The following is a 16,612-nucleotide window of genomic DNA, read 5'->3' on the forward strand; positions in this document are numbered from 1 at the left end:
TATGTAAGATGTGTTATCATATTATCTTATATTCTTATCCATCTTTGAGACCATAATATTAACTTCAATTTAGTGGCATAGCCCTAGCTATAGTGCCTATAGAATAAAGTTCTCTAAAACCATAGTTGAAAAAATCATAAAATGTCTCTTAAAAGGCAAGTAGTGGACTTAATTTATGTGTTTATTAAATTCTAAGACAATTTATGTGTTTTGCATTACATTAATCTTATATTCTCTCTAGTTTTCATTTCATGAACTCAGCTTCAAACTAATTACTCTGTATCTGTTAGGAGTATTACTTGTTTATTACTTATAGAGCTACTAATCAGCCAGAAGATTGAGCAACTCAACCAATGTTATATTGCAGACGTACAGAAAACATTACAAGTTTAAAAGTTAAAACAGAGTTCATAATACAACGTTATACGATATACCTAATCCTTTTCTCAAGAGAGAGACGACAATGTGGTATAGCTGATGTTGAATCTCAAGAACTATCAACTACGTATCTAGATACAGCACAGACTCACGAGGGTATATGCATAACTGGAACAATATTGCTAATTTACTGTTGTAATATATGTCAAAATTTTAGAAATCAGATTTATTTTCGCTATTCCAAGCTGAGAAAATTGATACTCGGCAACGAGGAATAAATGAATGGAAGAACATCACTGCTTCCTGTAACAATTATACAACAGATGAAGAGGAGGAGCTCCATCTCATGAAAATGATGAGATTAGAAGTTCTTGAGTATATTGTCAGTTGAGACCCCATCTTCTGTCAATATAGAAGTAATTTCCTGCAAAAAGCATGCATTTGTTAATATAAACTTCTGAAAGTTTCCAAAACAGACACCACTAACTAAATCTGGTAAGAAAATAAAATGCAATTTCATGTCTCAACCATCTGCTGCCAAAAAACAACCAAAAAATCTGACACGTAGTAGTTCATCTATTGCAAAATTCTTCAGGTTCAAAAATTTGTGGTTGACAATAGCAAAACAAAGATGTATAATTAATTTCATATTTAGTTCGTGAACTTAACATGATAGACAACAAAACAAGGCTATGTGCAAATTCAGTTTGGATAATACAACCAGATTCTAATGTCCCTAAGAAAAAGGCTCCCTCACTCAAACCCACTGGCAGCACCAAGTGCAACATTTCAGGAACCCCCAAAGATACCCTAAACCAATCCCAGCAGCTGAAGCAGCAGCAACTAATAGAACTGAATATCCTCACCAGCGGTGACAAACTGTCAGCCAACGACTGAATACCGATAATTCTCTTGGACCCTCAAATGCATCAGAGCTAATGATAACACTACTAGTAGTGGGTACAGGAGTGGGTATGGTTGTGGATGTTTGGCCAGGCGCTCTGAAACATGAAAAGTGTCGTTTGAGGATGGAGGTGACAGGTATACAGATGAATTTGGGAGGATGAAGGTGACAGGTATGACAAGGGGTAAAAGATGAGGAAAGATATGGGGATTTGGATGAAGAAAGAGAAAGCATAGTGTTCATTTATTGTGGTTTATTCTCTCCTAAATTGAGTAAATTTTGTGGGGGTTTTGAGGGTTTAGTGAAGAGCAAAAACCCAGAAAAATGGTGGATGGGTTGTTGCAGAGGAGCGGAAATGAAGATGATAATGGAATGGGAGGAGAGAGAAGAAGAGGAAAGGGGGAGAGAAAGGGTTCGTTTTGTGCTGGTTATGGTGGCTGGTGGTGGCAGTGGTAGTTGGGAGAAGGTATTGTTCGTGGTGGTAGTGATGGTTAGGGTTAGGTCATGGTGGCTAAGGGAGGGAAGCTAGAGTGGTGGCACGGGATGGAAGGAGCTTGGCTATGCCGAAGAGGAAGAGATAGATAGGAAGAAATAAAAAATAAAAAAGCATTTAAAAAATAAAAATTAAAATTAACCAGTCCAATAGGTTACTGGTTACAGGGATTATTTTGGGAAGGTGTGTCTTCTATAGTCTAAATTATACTATAATAACCTATAGTTGGGATTTGGAAGAGTGGTTATATTTCAGATTATGGTTGTGAATTTTCCAAAATTATCACATTAAAATCCAACCCCTAACATGCAAGAAGAACCAATTAACAATTTCAATTATTTTTCGATAAACAATTTCAATTATTTCAGTGTTTTATTTCTTGTGGCCTCAGAAGAAGTATATTCTTTGTGTCGTACAGAGATTCGTATGTCTCAGCTCCCCCCACCCCCCTCCTCCCAACCCTACAGTAGACATGAATTACATTACCTAAACTTGGCTGCTAGTGTTGAGCACTAGTACATGACCAAAGAACCAGACCTGGCTACATACAAGTTGAAAGCATCGTTACCTGGTGGGAACACTTTAGGTGAAATAAAAGTTCAAGCAACACAGTTCGAAAGTCCTGTTGGAGGCATTGGGGTAGTTCTATAGTGCTTGCTCATGGTGACAGGTTTCTAACAACTCTATTTCAGCTCTCATATTTTGATCGCATGTGAGCAGAAAGAACCATACTCTATTTCATACAATCAAGTAGGTGCCTACCAATCAAAATATTTCAACCTATCTTAGAATTTTAGTGAGTTTTCATCATCAAACCTAATAGAACATTAATAATTGAATCGAAGGTCATGTACTCATTCATATACAAGTGAAAGCAGTGTTTTTTAAATGGGAGATTCCAGGTGAGATATAAAGTCTGAGCAACAAAGGACGGAAGCCCTGTTAGAGGCATTGGGGTAGTTCTATAGTGCTGTGCAGAAGGTGACAAGATTTTAACAACTCCATTTTGGCTCCCATTTTTTGATCGCATGTGAGCAGAAAGAACCAACCCCAAACTAACTCATACAGTCATACCAAACAAAACATGACATCATATCTTAAATTCTTGGGACGTATCATCATCAAACTTCATTAAGCATCAATAATTGCATTTAATATGTAACCTATTTCTAAATCACCCAAGGAGATGCAAGAGAACAAATTAAAGGGGAAAATGAATTGAGTATTATTAATACATTAAATGAGATAGATGTTCATCATAGGCCCTTTTGTCCAGTTCACTCTCCTTACCCTATTGCAATGGCACCATCATACCCACAACCGGCACACTATAGCTACTAGAGTAAGCAACCACCACCGCTCCTGAACCACAACCTTAATGAATATCAAAAGTTTCAACAACCCAATCCATCCTATAACCAGAAAGCCGCATCTCCACATTCTCAAACAGGCCTAACATCTAGAAAAAACTTTTGAAAGATCTTATATGAGACAGCCACCTTTTTCTAAGATGATGGGTTTGTTTAATGCTTTGAAAGCCAATAACAGCCATAAAGGCTCTGAATCAGGAATATTAGTTGGGGCTGGAGCCAACCTCTAAAAGTTCTAGTGCATCCATCATGGAAGACTTTGCCTCCATGAAAGGATGAGTCCCTTGCCAGAGAAATTTGAGAAATGAGATGAAGAGGGATGATAGTGATGACATTTAAGGTAATGTGGAAACAGCACACTGAAAATGGTTTTAGCAATAAGATTTGGTATTGATAAAGGATGGAGGAGTGGCAGCAGGAGGAGGAAAAAATATACTTTCTTTGTTTTTGTTTAGTAGCAACATTTCTGTTTTTCAAGTTTGCCAATGCATAGCTTCATATTTAAATTATGCATTTGTAAAAATTAGATTTAAATATAATTCCATATGATTATGTTTTTATTGAAGTATAAATCACGAAATGTTATTGAAGTTGAGTATGTAAACGCTGTACCTTGTTGAATTGTTGCAAGTTAAAAAAAAAAAAAAAAAAAAAAAAAAACCCCGAAGGAAGTAATAGGTACCACAAGGGAGGACTTGGAGGTAGGGGTGGCAATTCGGGTTAGCGGGCCGGGTTCGGGTAAGATTTCGGGTTGTGCTTAGAAACTCTCAAAAATAGTGTAAAACTGAATATTATTACAAAATATGAAATTTAGGTCAAATCGGGTTGAATTCGGATTGTTCAGGTTCGGGTCGGGTTTCTCTCAGTAATTTCGGGTCGGGTTCGGGTTATGTTATCCAATCGGGTCAAGGATAATTTCAAGCAAATGGACTTGTTTACGCATTTACATATAAGGATTGTCAGCCCCACTTGGAGGAGTTGGAAAATGGGCTTTACGCATTTACATATAAGGGACTTGTTTTCCTTGATCAATACTTTTTCTTAACAACTCCGTCAAAACCTTAGCACATTTAATAACTCTTATTTAATCCATTGGTATCAAGCAAATGGACCTCCTTACACAAAAACTACAAGTGTTTGAAATAAAAGATTGATTTGGGCACTGATAATTTCAAGCCAAGAACTTCTAGGAACATGTGTATAGGTTGTCTAGTTTCATAATCATGTTATAAAAAATTACATCCTCCATTTTATTTTACATGTAACACTTCTGTTTTTTCACATTTGTCAATGCATAACTTCAACCAATTATATCTTTAATTATGCATTTGTGAAAATTATAAAAAGATTCTAATAAAGTAGACATTGAGACGAAACTAACAAGATCCGATGTGATATATGACTATGTTTTTCTTTAAATGTAAATCACGAACTGTAATTGAAGATGAGTATGTGAAGTGACTATTAAAATGTTAAGTAAAAAAAAACGGAGGAGGTACAAATGTTGAGACAATGTGCATCTTCACAGGCCATCAAAAGCATTGTCTATGGATCTTTTTTTTTCTTTTTTTTTTAAATTTTTATGATAAAGGGTTGAAATTTTCAAAATACTTTATATGATAGCTTTATCTAGAAAGCTAGTCCAAGACACTCTTTTTACCATTTTGACGTATAGGCCGAATTTTTTGGGACGAATGTCAGATCCTCTGATTCCTACTCAGACTGAACACCTTAATCTGAGTCTAAGCAACATATATAAAACAAGATCCATACCTGTCAGCCTATGTTCCACAAGATAACATTAAGCTTAAGCCAAAAAAGAGCATAATGTGAGTAGATTCAAGGCTTGCCTTAGAGAACACCACAAAAATATATTTTGCTTACATATGGCTGAGAAGTTTCTTATTTTCCTAATTGGTTTTGTGTCTTATAGGAGGACCTTAATATAATGTTTCCCTTAGTTGTCTGACTTGTGTGTTGACTGCCAAGATAAAAAATTATGAAAAATATTGAGTTGTGGGAACTTCGATCTCTGTCATAAGGATATAAGATGAAGTTAAAGACGTACTCTAAATCAGTAACTCTTACTTCTAGAATGCTTTTCTACATCTTGATTGTGATTTCTTCCCTACGTTATTCAATTTACCAACATTCAATGAAGATATCAGGGACCTTCAATTTCATGACGCATGGATATGGTAAGGGTGACGAAGATGAGTCATCTACGTCTGTTCAGTACTCAATTCTTCTTATTCTAAATTAGCAAAACAAAGGTTGCTGAGAATTCAAATTAGAGAGGTAGTCTAATCTTCACCTCTTACTACAATTATTTGTAGGAACAAAGTCCATCCAAAGATTGAGTTTTCACCTGGAGTCCTGGACTACTTTCTCTTATTAGTACAAATACCACAAACTATGTTTATATGCAGACTAAATTCCTTCATTTGTGTACTTATTCTACTCCAATACCCTTATTTTCGAACACAAACAAACTAGAAGAAAAGCTGATGCTGATGGATCATTGGAACTCTTGATAATCTATGAAGCAATAAAAAAAATTCTAGAACTAAACAAATACCATATTACATCAGCTGCATCCTTTAACTGACCATTAAAACAATTATGGTATGACAATATTATCTTTAAAAATGACAGCTTAGCAAAATATTGTGCCACAAATAGCAGTACTCATTAAGAAGAAAATAAGAAAAACATTGCAAATCAAACCATTAAAGATAAATTACCTCTGTCATCTGTTTCTGCCCACATAGTACAACACCAGTAGAGTTTGGGTTTGAAATGTTTTTGGATCTACAAAAGGCAGCCTGTTTAATTGCCCAAAAACAAGTGTTAATATATGATTACCCCATCCAATGTACTTGGAAATAAAATTTGCCACACCTATCAACAAAAATTCTATAGTACCTGCACATAGCCAGCTTCACCAGTCCATTTCTCATCCGGTTGTGACAATACTGGAACTATCTTAACACCAGAAGATTCCCAATCTTTGAATCTATCCTGTATCATGAAGATAAGACATAAGAAAAAGAGCTGAAAAGAGAGAGATTTTCTGTAATTTATTCTATTTCATATTTTCATAGAACAACAAAGTAGTTTCGTGAACCACCTGATAGGCCATCCTTTGCAAATTTCTAGCTCCATAATAAAGCCTCACATCTGACCTCTTGTCAGCACTGAAGCCAGATTCAATAAGAGATCGGATTGGACTGCAAATTGTCAAGAGGAAAATTGCAAGTCAGATAGCAGGTATAGTAACATAGTCATGAAGGAATACAGCATTAGCTCCTTAAAAACAGACAAGGAAGATTCACAAAAACCAAAAAAGGCAAGCCACAATGCACAAATACCATCATATGAAACCCAAAGACATCAAGCCAAACTGCAGTGCTAAAGGACTTGTTAATCGTAATACCAATTTCAATTAAACAATATAGTAAGATACAAATCCGATTCCATTTTATTAACTCAAAACTAGGCAAGGAACTAAGCCCCCCAATAATCAATTCAACCAAAAAATTCCAATTGCCCAAAGCCTGACACTATGGTTGGATAACATTAGTGAAGGGAAAGGGAGGTGAAGGAAAAAGAGGGAAGGGGGTAGATGGAACTTCCATTTTCCTTTCAAATCTCCCCAACAACGGAGGGATTTGGTTTATTTAAACGGGAAGGAAATTGGATCCTTCCAATTCCCTCCTTGCATAAGGTATCCAAACAAAGGATGATGCATCCTTCCTTTTCTATTCTCTTCATTTCCCTCTATTTCTCTCTATCCAAACATACTGTGAGTAAAGAACAAAGCTTGATATCAAATTCGAAGACTATCAAGAGAATCACCAAATCCACAAATAAGAATCCAACAGTAGCTATATTCTGTATATATTATACTCTCTTGTATTCTAAAAGCTTTGGAAGTAAACTCTTTTATGGCATATACAGCAAAAAAAAATAAACCTAGCATTCCCTATTAACATTCACTGAAGTTGAATGATCATTGAGCTGGTATACAAATGCACAATAACATTCTGGGAAAATGTCAAGTTATTTAATTGGCAAAATTACATATAGTTCTACTTCAAGTCACATCACATAGAACAATTGAAAATTGGTAGAATCTGATAACAAAAAGAAGAAAACCTGATTCCAGATCCAGTGGCGAAGATAAGAAGAGTGGGAAACTCCTCGGGAGGCGAAAGGCGATCGACATCAAAGCCATTCCCCATGACAGCGGTCAATTCAACAACATCCCCTTTATTCAACCCACACAAAAGCTCAGCGGTAGAGCCTGCGACTTTCTTAACAAGAAACTGAAACTCGCCGCGCTCAGCGACAAGCAGCGGAGGAGAGGCGATAGCGAGGAAAGAAGGCTTAGGAGAGTCAGGGACTTTGAGCTGCAAGTATTGGCCAGGGCGAGTGTAGGAGGCGGCGATGTGAGGGGCGTCGGAGACGTTGATGGAGATGTGGAAGAGTGATTCGGCGGCGGGTTCGATGAGAGAGATGGGGGTGGGTGTCCAGAGAGTGGTGTCTTGGCGGACGGCGGAGGCGGCGAGGGAGAGGAGTCGGCGGCGGTGGTGGCGGAGAGGGGGGGTTAGGTGGCGGAGGAGAGACATGGAAGGGGTGGAGTGGAGGTGGGCATGAGGGTGGTGGAGAGGTGAAAGGTGGGGTAAAGAGGAGAGAGAAATGGACATGTTTGTTTTGGGGGGTTTATATGAGGTTTGGTTAGGTGGAAGAAGGGAGAAAGATGTAGTAGAGATGCCGCCGGTGAGGGTGGTCAAAGATGGAGGTGGTGTAATTTTGTAATGGAGTTTGGAGTTGTGGTGTGAATTGTGATGGGAGGTTTGTAATCACTTATCCAAATCAATTGGAGCCCCATGATCCATGCTTCTCCTATACCCACCAAAATGTTCAATGTTTATATTAGTATTTTCGACAAATTAATTTTTATTTCTTTTTGTGGAATATAATAAAGCTTGGTTTAGGAAAAATAAATTCTAACGAGTGAGTTTCAGGTAAGTAAAACACACTCGAATTGGTCTTATTCGATAAGAGCATTAACAGTGGTTAGATACAACTTATGTCCCTTTATTTGACATGTCATATCTTAGCTTTAAGCTTCCAAAGCTAATTACTTCCTCGATGGAAAGATACAATATTTTCTAACTTTGGGCACAAACTTACTAGACAGCATCCCAACCGGTTTGCTTGCAAATTGACTACTTACGTTTCACATGCTGACAATTTCACGACAAGTCCCATTTGAGTTGACCTTCCTATATAGGTGATCATATATATTGATGAATGTTTAGGTGTAGGTTAGTGTCATTGCATGTTCATCCTTTATTGTAATTGTTTATGATGTTTGTTGCACATGTGGGAAATTTGGCCGAATCAACCCTCAAACACCTTACAGACGATTTAACACACATTTTCGACAACTAAAATTAACCATACTACTGGACACTGCCCTCATATTACTCATAAGAGCCATAACAACTAGCAATTGCTTCCCTCGCTTCCTGACCTTTGACAGCTTGAACTCACAGGAGTCACAGCAGCAAATTACTCTTGTACTTGCTCCTTTGTTTTAAGATTAATTCACTCAACCATTTCATATCCACCTAATTGAGTGCGAAATGAACAAGTCAATTGTAACATATCCACCTAATTGAGTGCGAAAAGACCTAGTCAATTGTAACATATCCTACCAGTAGATTAAGATAATAATAGGCATGGCTACACAACTTCTGAATATCTTAACCAACATCACACCATCCAACACCCGTGTCCCAACACACATTGAAACCACCTTTGGATCTGTGATCTTTAATGGTGTAAATCTAAAATACCTGTTTGCTTAGCTGCAAGAAGAGCTTATTAATATATACATTTTCACCTGGAAAAACAGGCAGGCTATATGAAAATGTAATTAGACCATTTAAAATCTGGACTAAACAAAAAGAACAAAAATATACATTGTGTCCATATGTTGTCTCCTGCTCCCGTTATTCAATGACAGGGAGCCGAGGGGGGTTGGGATTGTACTAGCAGGCTAACCCTCTCTGCTCCGTTAAAATGGAGCGTCATCATCACACTTGTGCAACAAAGATAAATAAGACAAAATGGAAAAACCCTTGTTCATATGTTTGGCTTCCCAAAAAAATCCTTCTCAACTCCGGGAGCTGGTAAAGCCAATGTCAACTAAAAATTATTTTCGCAATTATCAAGGCAAAGAGCCAAAGGAAAAAAAAGTCAAAAAACAAATATCTCAGATTTCCTTAAGCTGCAGATTCCTTGGCAATCTTCTCAGCCTTGGCAATGACCTCCTCGATTCCTCCAACCATGTAGAAAGATTGCTCGGAAAGGTCATCATATTTACCATCCAAGACACCCTGCAAATTTTATGCCACAACCAACATTATACAAACTGAAATAAATATAAGAAATCGAGCAAATAACAGATTGCATGATCACATATCAATAAAAGGAACAAGTGCAACCTGTCTATAACCAATCAACCAAAAGCAAAACTAGACTAGAGAAGCAGTAAACTCATAAATCTACACATTTGACCAGCATGAGAAAAATCAATTACCTGGAAACTCTGGATGCTCTCCTTCAACTCAACGTACTTTCCGGGAGCACCCGTGAAAACTTCAGCAACATGGAAGGGCTGACTCAAGAATCTCTGGATCTTACGGGCACGAGCGACAGTCAATTTATCATCTTCACTTAGCTCATCCATACCCAAAATGGCAATGATATCCTGAAGATTCTTGTAGTTCTGAAGAACCTTCTGTACACCACGAGCAGTGTTGTAATGCTCTTCTCCCAAAATGTGAGGTGAAAGCATACGGGATGTAGAGTCAAGAGGGTCCACAGCAGGGTAGATACCAAGCTCAGAGATCTGGTCAAAAAGTGGGGAGTTAGAAAATAAATTAGATGCACTTACATAAAAGCATTTGATCATCCCTCAAGTTACCTGTCGGGACAACACAGTTGTGGCATCCAAGTGAGCAAAAGTTGTAGCAGGAGCAGGATCTGTCAAATCATCAGCAGGCACATAGATAGCCTGGACAGAAGTAATAGAACCCTTCTTGGTAGTTGTAATACGTTCCTGAAGACCTCCAAGATCGGTAGCCAAGGTAGGTTGGTAACCGACAGCAGAGGGAATACGTCCAAGTAAAGCAGACACCTCTGAGTTAGCCTGAAATCAATCAAAAAACAAAAATTCATAAATTAAGCAACAACAAATTTTTATAATAACGGGTAAAGAAACAAGTTATTTAACAAGAATTCGTACTTGGGTGAAACGGAAAATGTTGTCAATAAAGAGTAGCACATCTTGTCCCTCAGCATCACGGAAATGCTCTGCAACAGTTAGTCCAGTAAGACCAACACGGGCACGAGCACCTGGGGGCTCATTCATTTGTCCGTAGACAAGTGCACATTTGCTGTCAGCCTACAACAGAATGATAAGCTAAAGGATGAGCCAATGTAAAATAGACACATAAATGAAACATCTGTTACAATGCAAAAACGTGACAGACCTGCTTTTCACCTAGCTTAATGACACCACTCTCAATCATTTCTCTGTACAAATCGTTACCCTCACGAGTACGCTCACCAACTCCGGCAAACACGGAGAAACCACCTGATCATGACAACCAACATCATAAACCTACTGAAACAAAGCTATTAAATTCTATGGAGCAAAGGTCCCATTGCAAACATACCATGAGCTTTGGCAACATTGTTGATAAGTTCCATAATAAGCACAGTTTTCCCGACACCAGCACCTCCGAACAGTCCAATCTTTCCTCCCCTTTGGTAGGGAGCTAGAAGATCAACGACCTTGAAAAGGCAAAAACCAGGCAAAGCGATATATACAAGTTTCTCAAACAAAGCACCATAACGTCACAACAGTTCAAAACAGGAGATGGGAGTTATAGTGTTAAATGCACCTTAATTCCAGTAACAAGAATCTGCTGCTCAGTTGCTTGTTCAACAAAGGCAGGTGCTTCTCTGTGAATGGGGAGATAGTGGTCGGTTGCTGCCAATGTCACCACAAATGTCAGCATAGTAACACCACATTCTTAAGACTAATCAAATCTTCATGATAATTAGTAAATGATAAGAGTAATCAGCTACTTACTCAGCTCTCCCCTATGATCAATTGGTTCTCCAATAACATTCATAATACGACCAAGGGTAGCTCTTCCAACAGGAATCTACAAATATAAAATACATTTTTCATGATGAGAACAATTTTCATTGAAATTAACAAGCCCAATACAAGACTTATTGAACCCAAACCATTGAATAACTTGCGGACGAAATAAAGACCTCATATTTGAAAATCAAATGACCCTAACAAACACTTTTTAACATCACACAACAACATGCCTCAATCCATATAACAAATACAAAGATTTTCCCTTTCAATACAAACTAGCTTTGGTCAACATTCAGAGATCGCATACACATTACGCCAATTGACAAATGTATAGCATAAAACCCATTTCATCGATAAAGCCCGAACCAAAAGCAATAACTCAAATGTGTAATCATTCACAACAATCAAATGAGCAATCTCTAATACGGAAAAACTAAACTAAGTAATAATCTAACTACTCACAACAATCGAATGAACAATCTCTAATAAATCAAACACCACAACAAATCCAGATCCAACGATCCAAACCCAGATCTAAAATTCAAAATGCAAATCAACAAAACCCTAAAAAATCTGAAATTAATTAAAAACAAAAACCCCACATTTCCAAATCACCAATCCCAAAACAAAAACTTTGACCAAATAAAAAAAAAAAGAGATCTTACAGTAATGGGAGATCCAGTATTCAAAACGGGTTGACCACGAACAAGACCTTCAGTACCATCCATAGCAATAGTCCTAACCATACTCTCACCCAAATGCTGAGCAACCTCAAGCACCAATCGAGTCTGATTATCTTGAACCTCAAGAGCAGTCAAGATCGGGGGCAAACCCTCCTCAAACCTAACATCAACAACAGCACCGATCACCTGACAGACCTTTCCAATAGACCCTTTACCGGTAAACTCATCGGTGATCTTACCAGCGCCGGCACCACCGGATTTAGCAGGGGTCGAGGGCTGCGCAGCAGCAGCTGAGGATGTCGCATAATCGGCGACGCGGTTGAGGAGGTAGCCGCGGGAGGAAGCGCGGTGAGCGGGGGAGGGTTTGGGGGAGGAGAGAGAAGGGCGGGAGGATCGGCGGAGGTTGCGAGCGACAGAGTGCATGAGCCTTCGCGTCGCCATTGGAGAGGAGGAGAGAGAAAGAGGAGAGAAAAAATGGGGGAAATTTGGGACTAGGGTTTGAGAAGGTGACTGAGTGTGTGGTCTATATAGGGTCGAATGAACAAGTTTTGATGGTGTTGAGTTAAACGGTGTCGTTTTCCAGAAAGGGAGGAGTTTTCTCTTTGTTGGTGTGAGATTGTTTTACTAATTCACTTCTACTACGTGCGAAGATTTTGGAGGTGGTCATTATTTTTGAATTTTTTCATTGATCCGATTTTTCTTATTTTTTAATTTTTGTGTGTTTTTTAAAGGGGTACCTTTTTCTTAAAGGGGAGGGGTTAACTTTTTTTATTTTTTTTCTTCAAATTTGTCATTTGATTGTGACTAGTCACACCACGTGGTCACTTATTAAATGTTACTATACTAACAACGAAATTATAAATGATCATTCTTTCATTTTCCCTTAATTCAATTAGCCTTTCTCTCCATAGCTATTTGTTGCTCAGTCGCCTGTCCCGACCGCAACCATCCACCACAATGCCACCCACCTCCTAGTCTCCTACCCACCATAATCATGCCTCGCTAAAGGAAGTCCCCGCCGCCACCACCATTATTCAAAAGTCGTCGCGACCATGCTAGTAGGGGAAAACCTTTGTTTTATTAATAACTTTTTGCTTTAGTGGCGTTTGTCGGAGACGCATATGTCATGGTATAAATGTTTGTAGGATACGTGCTTGTAATGGTATGGATGCTTCCAATAGACACACATATCATGGTGAGATGCCTATACCATGGTGGAGACACATGGAGATTAGTAGACGCCTATACCATGGTAGGGGCGCTTATGTTAGATGTCTCTAGGCGTCTGCATAAGACATCTCTCCACCATGGTATAGACGTCTTACACAGACGTTCATAATTTTTTTCGGCAACTATTTCAACTAACCTTCAGCAATTCTTCTCCCTCTTCAAAAGCTTTCGAGATATATGCATCTCGTTGTCGCATTCATTACAATCGAAATATATATGGTGGTGATGTACAATTGTGATAGTGTAGGTGGTGGCTATTGTGATGGTGGTAGCAAACATGGCCGGTGGTAGTCGATGTGATGATGTGAGGTGGTCTAATTTGGGGGGTTGAAGGTAGTCAATCCATAGATAAGGAAGTAATAACAATTTAATAAGGGTAGGATGGTCATTAACATTGTCATTGTGAGTAGTGTTTTGTCGTCAAATACAAATTCAGAAAACGGAGTAATTAACCCCGCCCCAAAACACTAACAGAGTAACTCATTTATTATACTTAGTGAGTAACTTTTTAAATAACAAAGTGACTCCTACAATATTGATAGAGTAACCCTTATATTACTAATTACGTAACCCTAGTAATACTAATTAAGTAAACCTTAATTATAACCCTAAAATAGTAGTAACCCCATGGTGGCTAGTCACACAGTAACACCCCGACCCTAATTCAAGGTGGGAAAACTTCCCAAGAGGTCACCCATCCTAATACTACTTCCAGCCAAGCACGCTTAATTGAAAAGTATGTTAGAATATAAGCTTCCTAAAAGAAAGATATGCATCTTGTTGGTATAAGTAGTATATTAAGTTCATTTTAAGCAATCATGAGGGGTATTACACACACGATATGACCAGCAACATTTAATAGCTAGTGGTTAGATAGCTTTAAAAAAAGGATGATGTCATAAATATTGATCTGATGAAGTCATTATTGTTGTTTTTTAGTTATAATTGATAATACTTGCAGCACTTCCTAAGACGGATATATCGATCACAACAATTGCAATACTTTTTAAGAAAAATGTCAAAAATATTACAACCATTGGCGGTTGTTTTAAACAAAGACAACCTTAATTAATCTTAAATATTACAAATTTTGGGGGTCTCAATTTTCAAAAAAACTTGTAACTTCCTTAACAATTTGTCCATAACAAATATCGTCATATGGTTGGTCTAAATTATTAAATTTTGATTTTTTTAAGATAAACAATTTTTTATTTAAAAAAAGAAAAAAAAAAAACTCTGGTTAACACCCCATGCCCAACCTCCTTTCTCGGCGGCCCCCCTTCCCCGTCGAAAACCACATATCCAAACCCCTCCCCCAATTAATTAACGCCACGACACAACCCAGAACTGTAATACCCCGTATTTTATACGTATTTTAACTTAAATAAGTATTTCTTAAAGTATTTAAGTAATTCGAAATGAATTATTTATAGTGTTTCATTAATTTTACAAGAATTATTTTAATAAAAAGTTTATTTTTAATTATTTAACAATCTTAAAAATATTTTATTTCATGATTTGGAAACTTTGGGGCATATTATTTTATAAAAGGAAATTTTAAAGTCAACAAGTTTTTAAAGAAAGTCAAAATACTAGTTTGACTAGGAAATGGATCATTAAGGGTAGTAAAGGAATTTTAAGTAGGAGGGTTATTGAGAGGGGATATAAATACCATCATATGAGCAACAATCAAACTTTGCCCAAAGGTAAACTCTCTCTCCTCTTATTTTCTTTTTCCCTTAATTTTTTCCCTTCTCCTTTATTTTATTGTTATTTGTTTCAATCACCACCACACGCACCACGGTGGCCGGCTGCGGCCACCACCACAGTCGGCAGAAGTAACAGCCGTGGGAGGTGGTGCCAACCACCTTCCCTTCTCCCCTTGTGTGCGTGTGTTTTGTAAAAAAAAAATCTCTTTCTTGCTTTAATCTTAAATCTACCCTTAATCTAATTATTATTTTTGGGTTTTGTGATGATTTTATGATGTTTGATGATAAGTGTGATGTATATAAATTTTCAGATTTGGTTTTGAATTAAAAATCCCCAAAATGAAAACTCTAGGTTTCTAAATTAATGTGTATTTATGGAAATTGATTGTAAGTGATTGAAACTATTAAATTAGATGTTTTTAAACATAATTACAACAATTTTACATGGTTTAATAAAGTTGGAATTTTTATATATAAGCTATAATTATGTTTCTTGGAACGATTTTTAATTACCCATTAATTGGGAATAAAAGTAAGAGTTTTAAATAAGATTTCAACTTATTTTAGAAGGTTTATAAGTGATTTAAAGAGTGTATATATTGCTGAAAATTTGTGTGGAATAGGAATTAATGCCTCTTTGTAATTTTGGTTTGTAGGAGGTTTCCAAGTGAGTGATTTTATTTAGTCGTGGCGATTTTGAGATCATATTCAAGGTACGTTCGCGTACTTGGTAATTATTTGAATATGTATAAGCATGCTAGGTAGGCTTTGATAAATTAATTTCCAAGTAGTATCATGATAAGTGTTGATTGAAATTTGTTGATTGGATTGATGTTGATGATTGATTTGTGATGTATGAATTATTTATAATGAATTGGTGATTGGAATTAATTATGTTGGCATGTTGATTATGAACCACACTTTTATTATTGGCATGATTGAGAGCATGTTTAATTAAACTAAATGTTTAATTTGGTTTGAAATATGAAAATGAAATTTCATTATGGTTCATATAATTTTTATTGATGCTTTAAGCATGGGAATTGAGTTATCAAGTGTCTTAGTACACAGGAATGAATTATATTGCGGTGCATATGTGCACTTAAGGTGTTTTTAACAGTGAGGGGTAGGATTTGCGGCGTATTATGCGTTTAAAGTGTCTTTGACACCGAGGTAGATTAAAAAGGGTTCAACTATTAAAAGTTATGTGGTCACTAATTATTCAAGAATTTAAATTGGTATGTTTGATTGCTTGAATGAATTATAATGTTTGATTATGTTATGTTTTGAGAGTCATCACCAAGTCTAATAATATGTAAATAACATAAAGTGAAAGAGGTTACGCACCAAAACTCTTGGAACGTATATACCCTGAGTATGAACATATGGAGGGAGTTATGTGACTTTATATTTGACCATAACTTCTACTGGGAGTACAAGATGCTGTATATTCCTTTTTATTATGCGCAGGAATTCTGCCACTTACGAGTGGTTTCTTTTATACTGGCATGGTTAGCTCCCGTGTTAGTACCCCTTTATTGGGGCAGGTTAGGGGGAAACCCACTTGATGCGTAATCATATTAAATGGACATTAGTATTTGTCTAGTTAAGTGTTGAATGTCTTGTATGCTTGTAAACAGGTGCAACACGG

The 16,612-nt window shown here is 37.1% G+C and overlaps 2 protein-coding genes across 2 annotated transcripts; both read right to left on the minus strand.

The window, feature by feature from the left end:
• Positions 1 to 337: 337 nt before the first annotated feature.
• Positions 338 to 8,072, minus strand: LOC110694234 (fruit protein pKIWI502-like). The gene is made up of 5 exons (XM_021871412.1): positions 7,304 to 8,072; positions 6,276 to 6,375; positions 6,071 to 6,166; positions 5,890 to 5,970; positions 338 to 802 (listed from the first exon to the last, which is right to left on the minus strand). Exons 1-5 carry the CDS (start codon positions 7,852 to 7,854, stop codon positions 740 to 742), a joined length of 891 nt encoding a protein of 296 aa, XP_021727104.1. The 5' UTR covers positions 7,855 to 8,072; the 3' UTR covers positions 338 to 739.
• Positions 8,073 to 9,077: 1,005 nt separating this feature from the next.
• On the minus strand, positions 9,078 to 12,531 carry LOC110694233 (ATP synthase subunit beta, mitochondrial-like). The gene is made up of 9 exons (XM_021871411.1): positions 12,005 to 12,531; positions 11,319 to 11,394; positions 11,128 to 11,216; positions 10,900 to 11,017; positions 10,714 to 10,817; positions 10,467 to 10,625; positions 10,146 to 10,370; positions 9,759 to 10,070; positions 9,078 to 9,555 (listed from the first exon to the last, which is right to left on the minus strand). The coding sequence occupies exons 1-9, from the start codon at positions 12,461 to 12,463 to the stop codon at positions 9,442 to 9,444; spliced, it is 1,656 nt and encodes a 551-aa protein (XP_021727103.1). The 5' UTR covers positions 12,464 to 12,531; the 3' UTR covers positions 9,078 to 9,441.
• Positions 12,532 to 16,612: the final 4,081 nt, after the last annotated feature.

The sequence above is a fragment of the Chenopodium quinoa genome, unplaced genomic scaffold (genome assembly GCF_001683475.1).
Source record: "Chenopodium quinoa cultivar QQ74 unplaced genomic scaffold, ASM168347v1, whole genome shotgun sequence".
NCBI classification, from domain to species: Eukaryota; Viridiplantae; Streptophyta; class Magnoliopsida; order Caryophyllales; family Amaranthaceae; genus Chenopodium; species Chenopodium quinoa.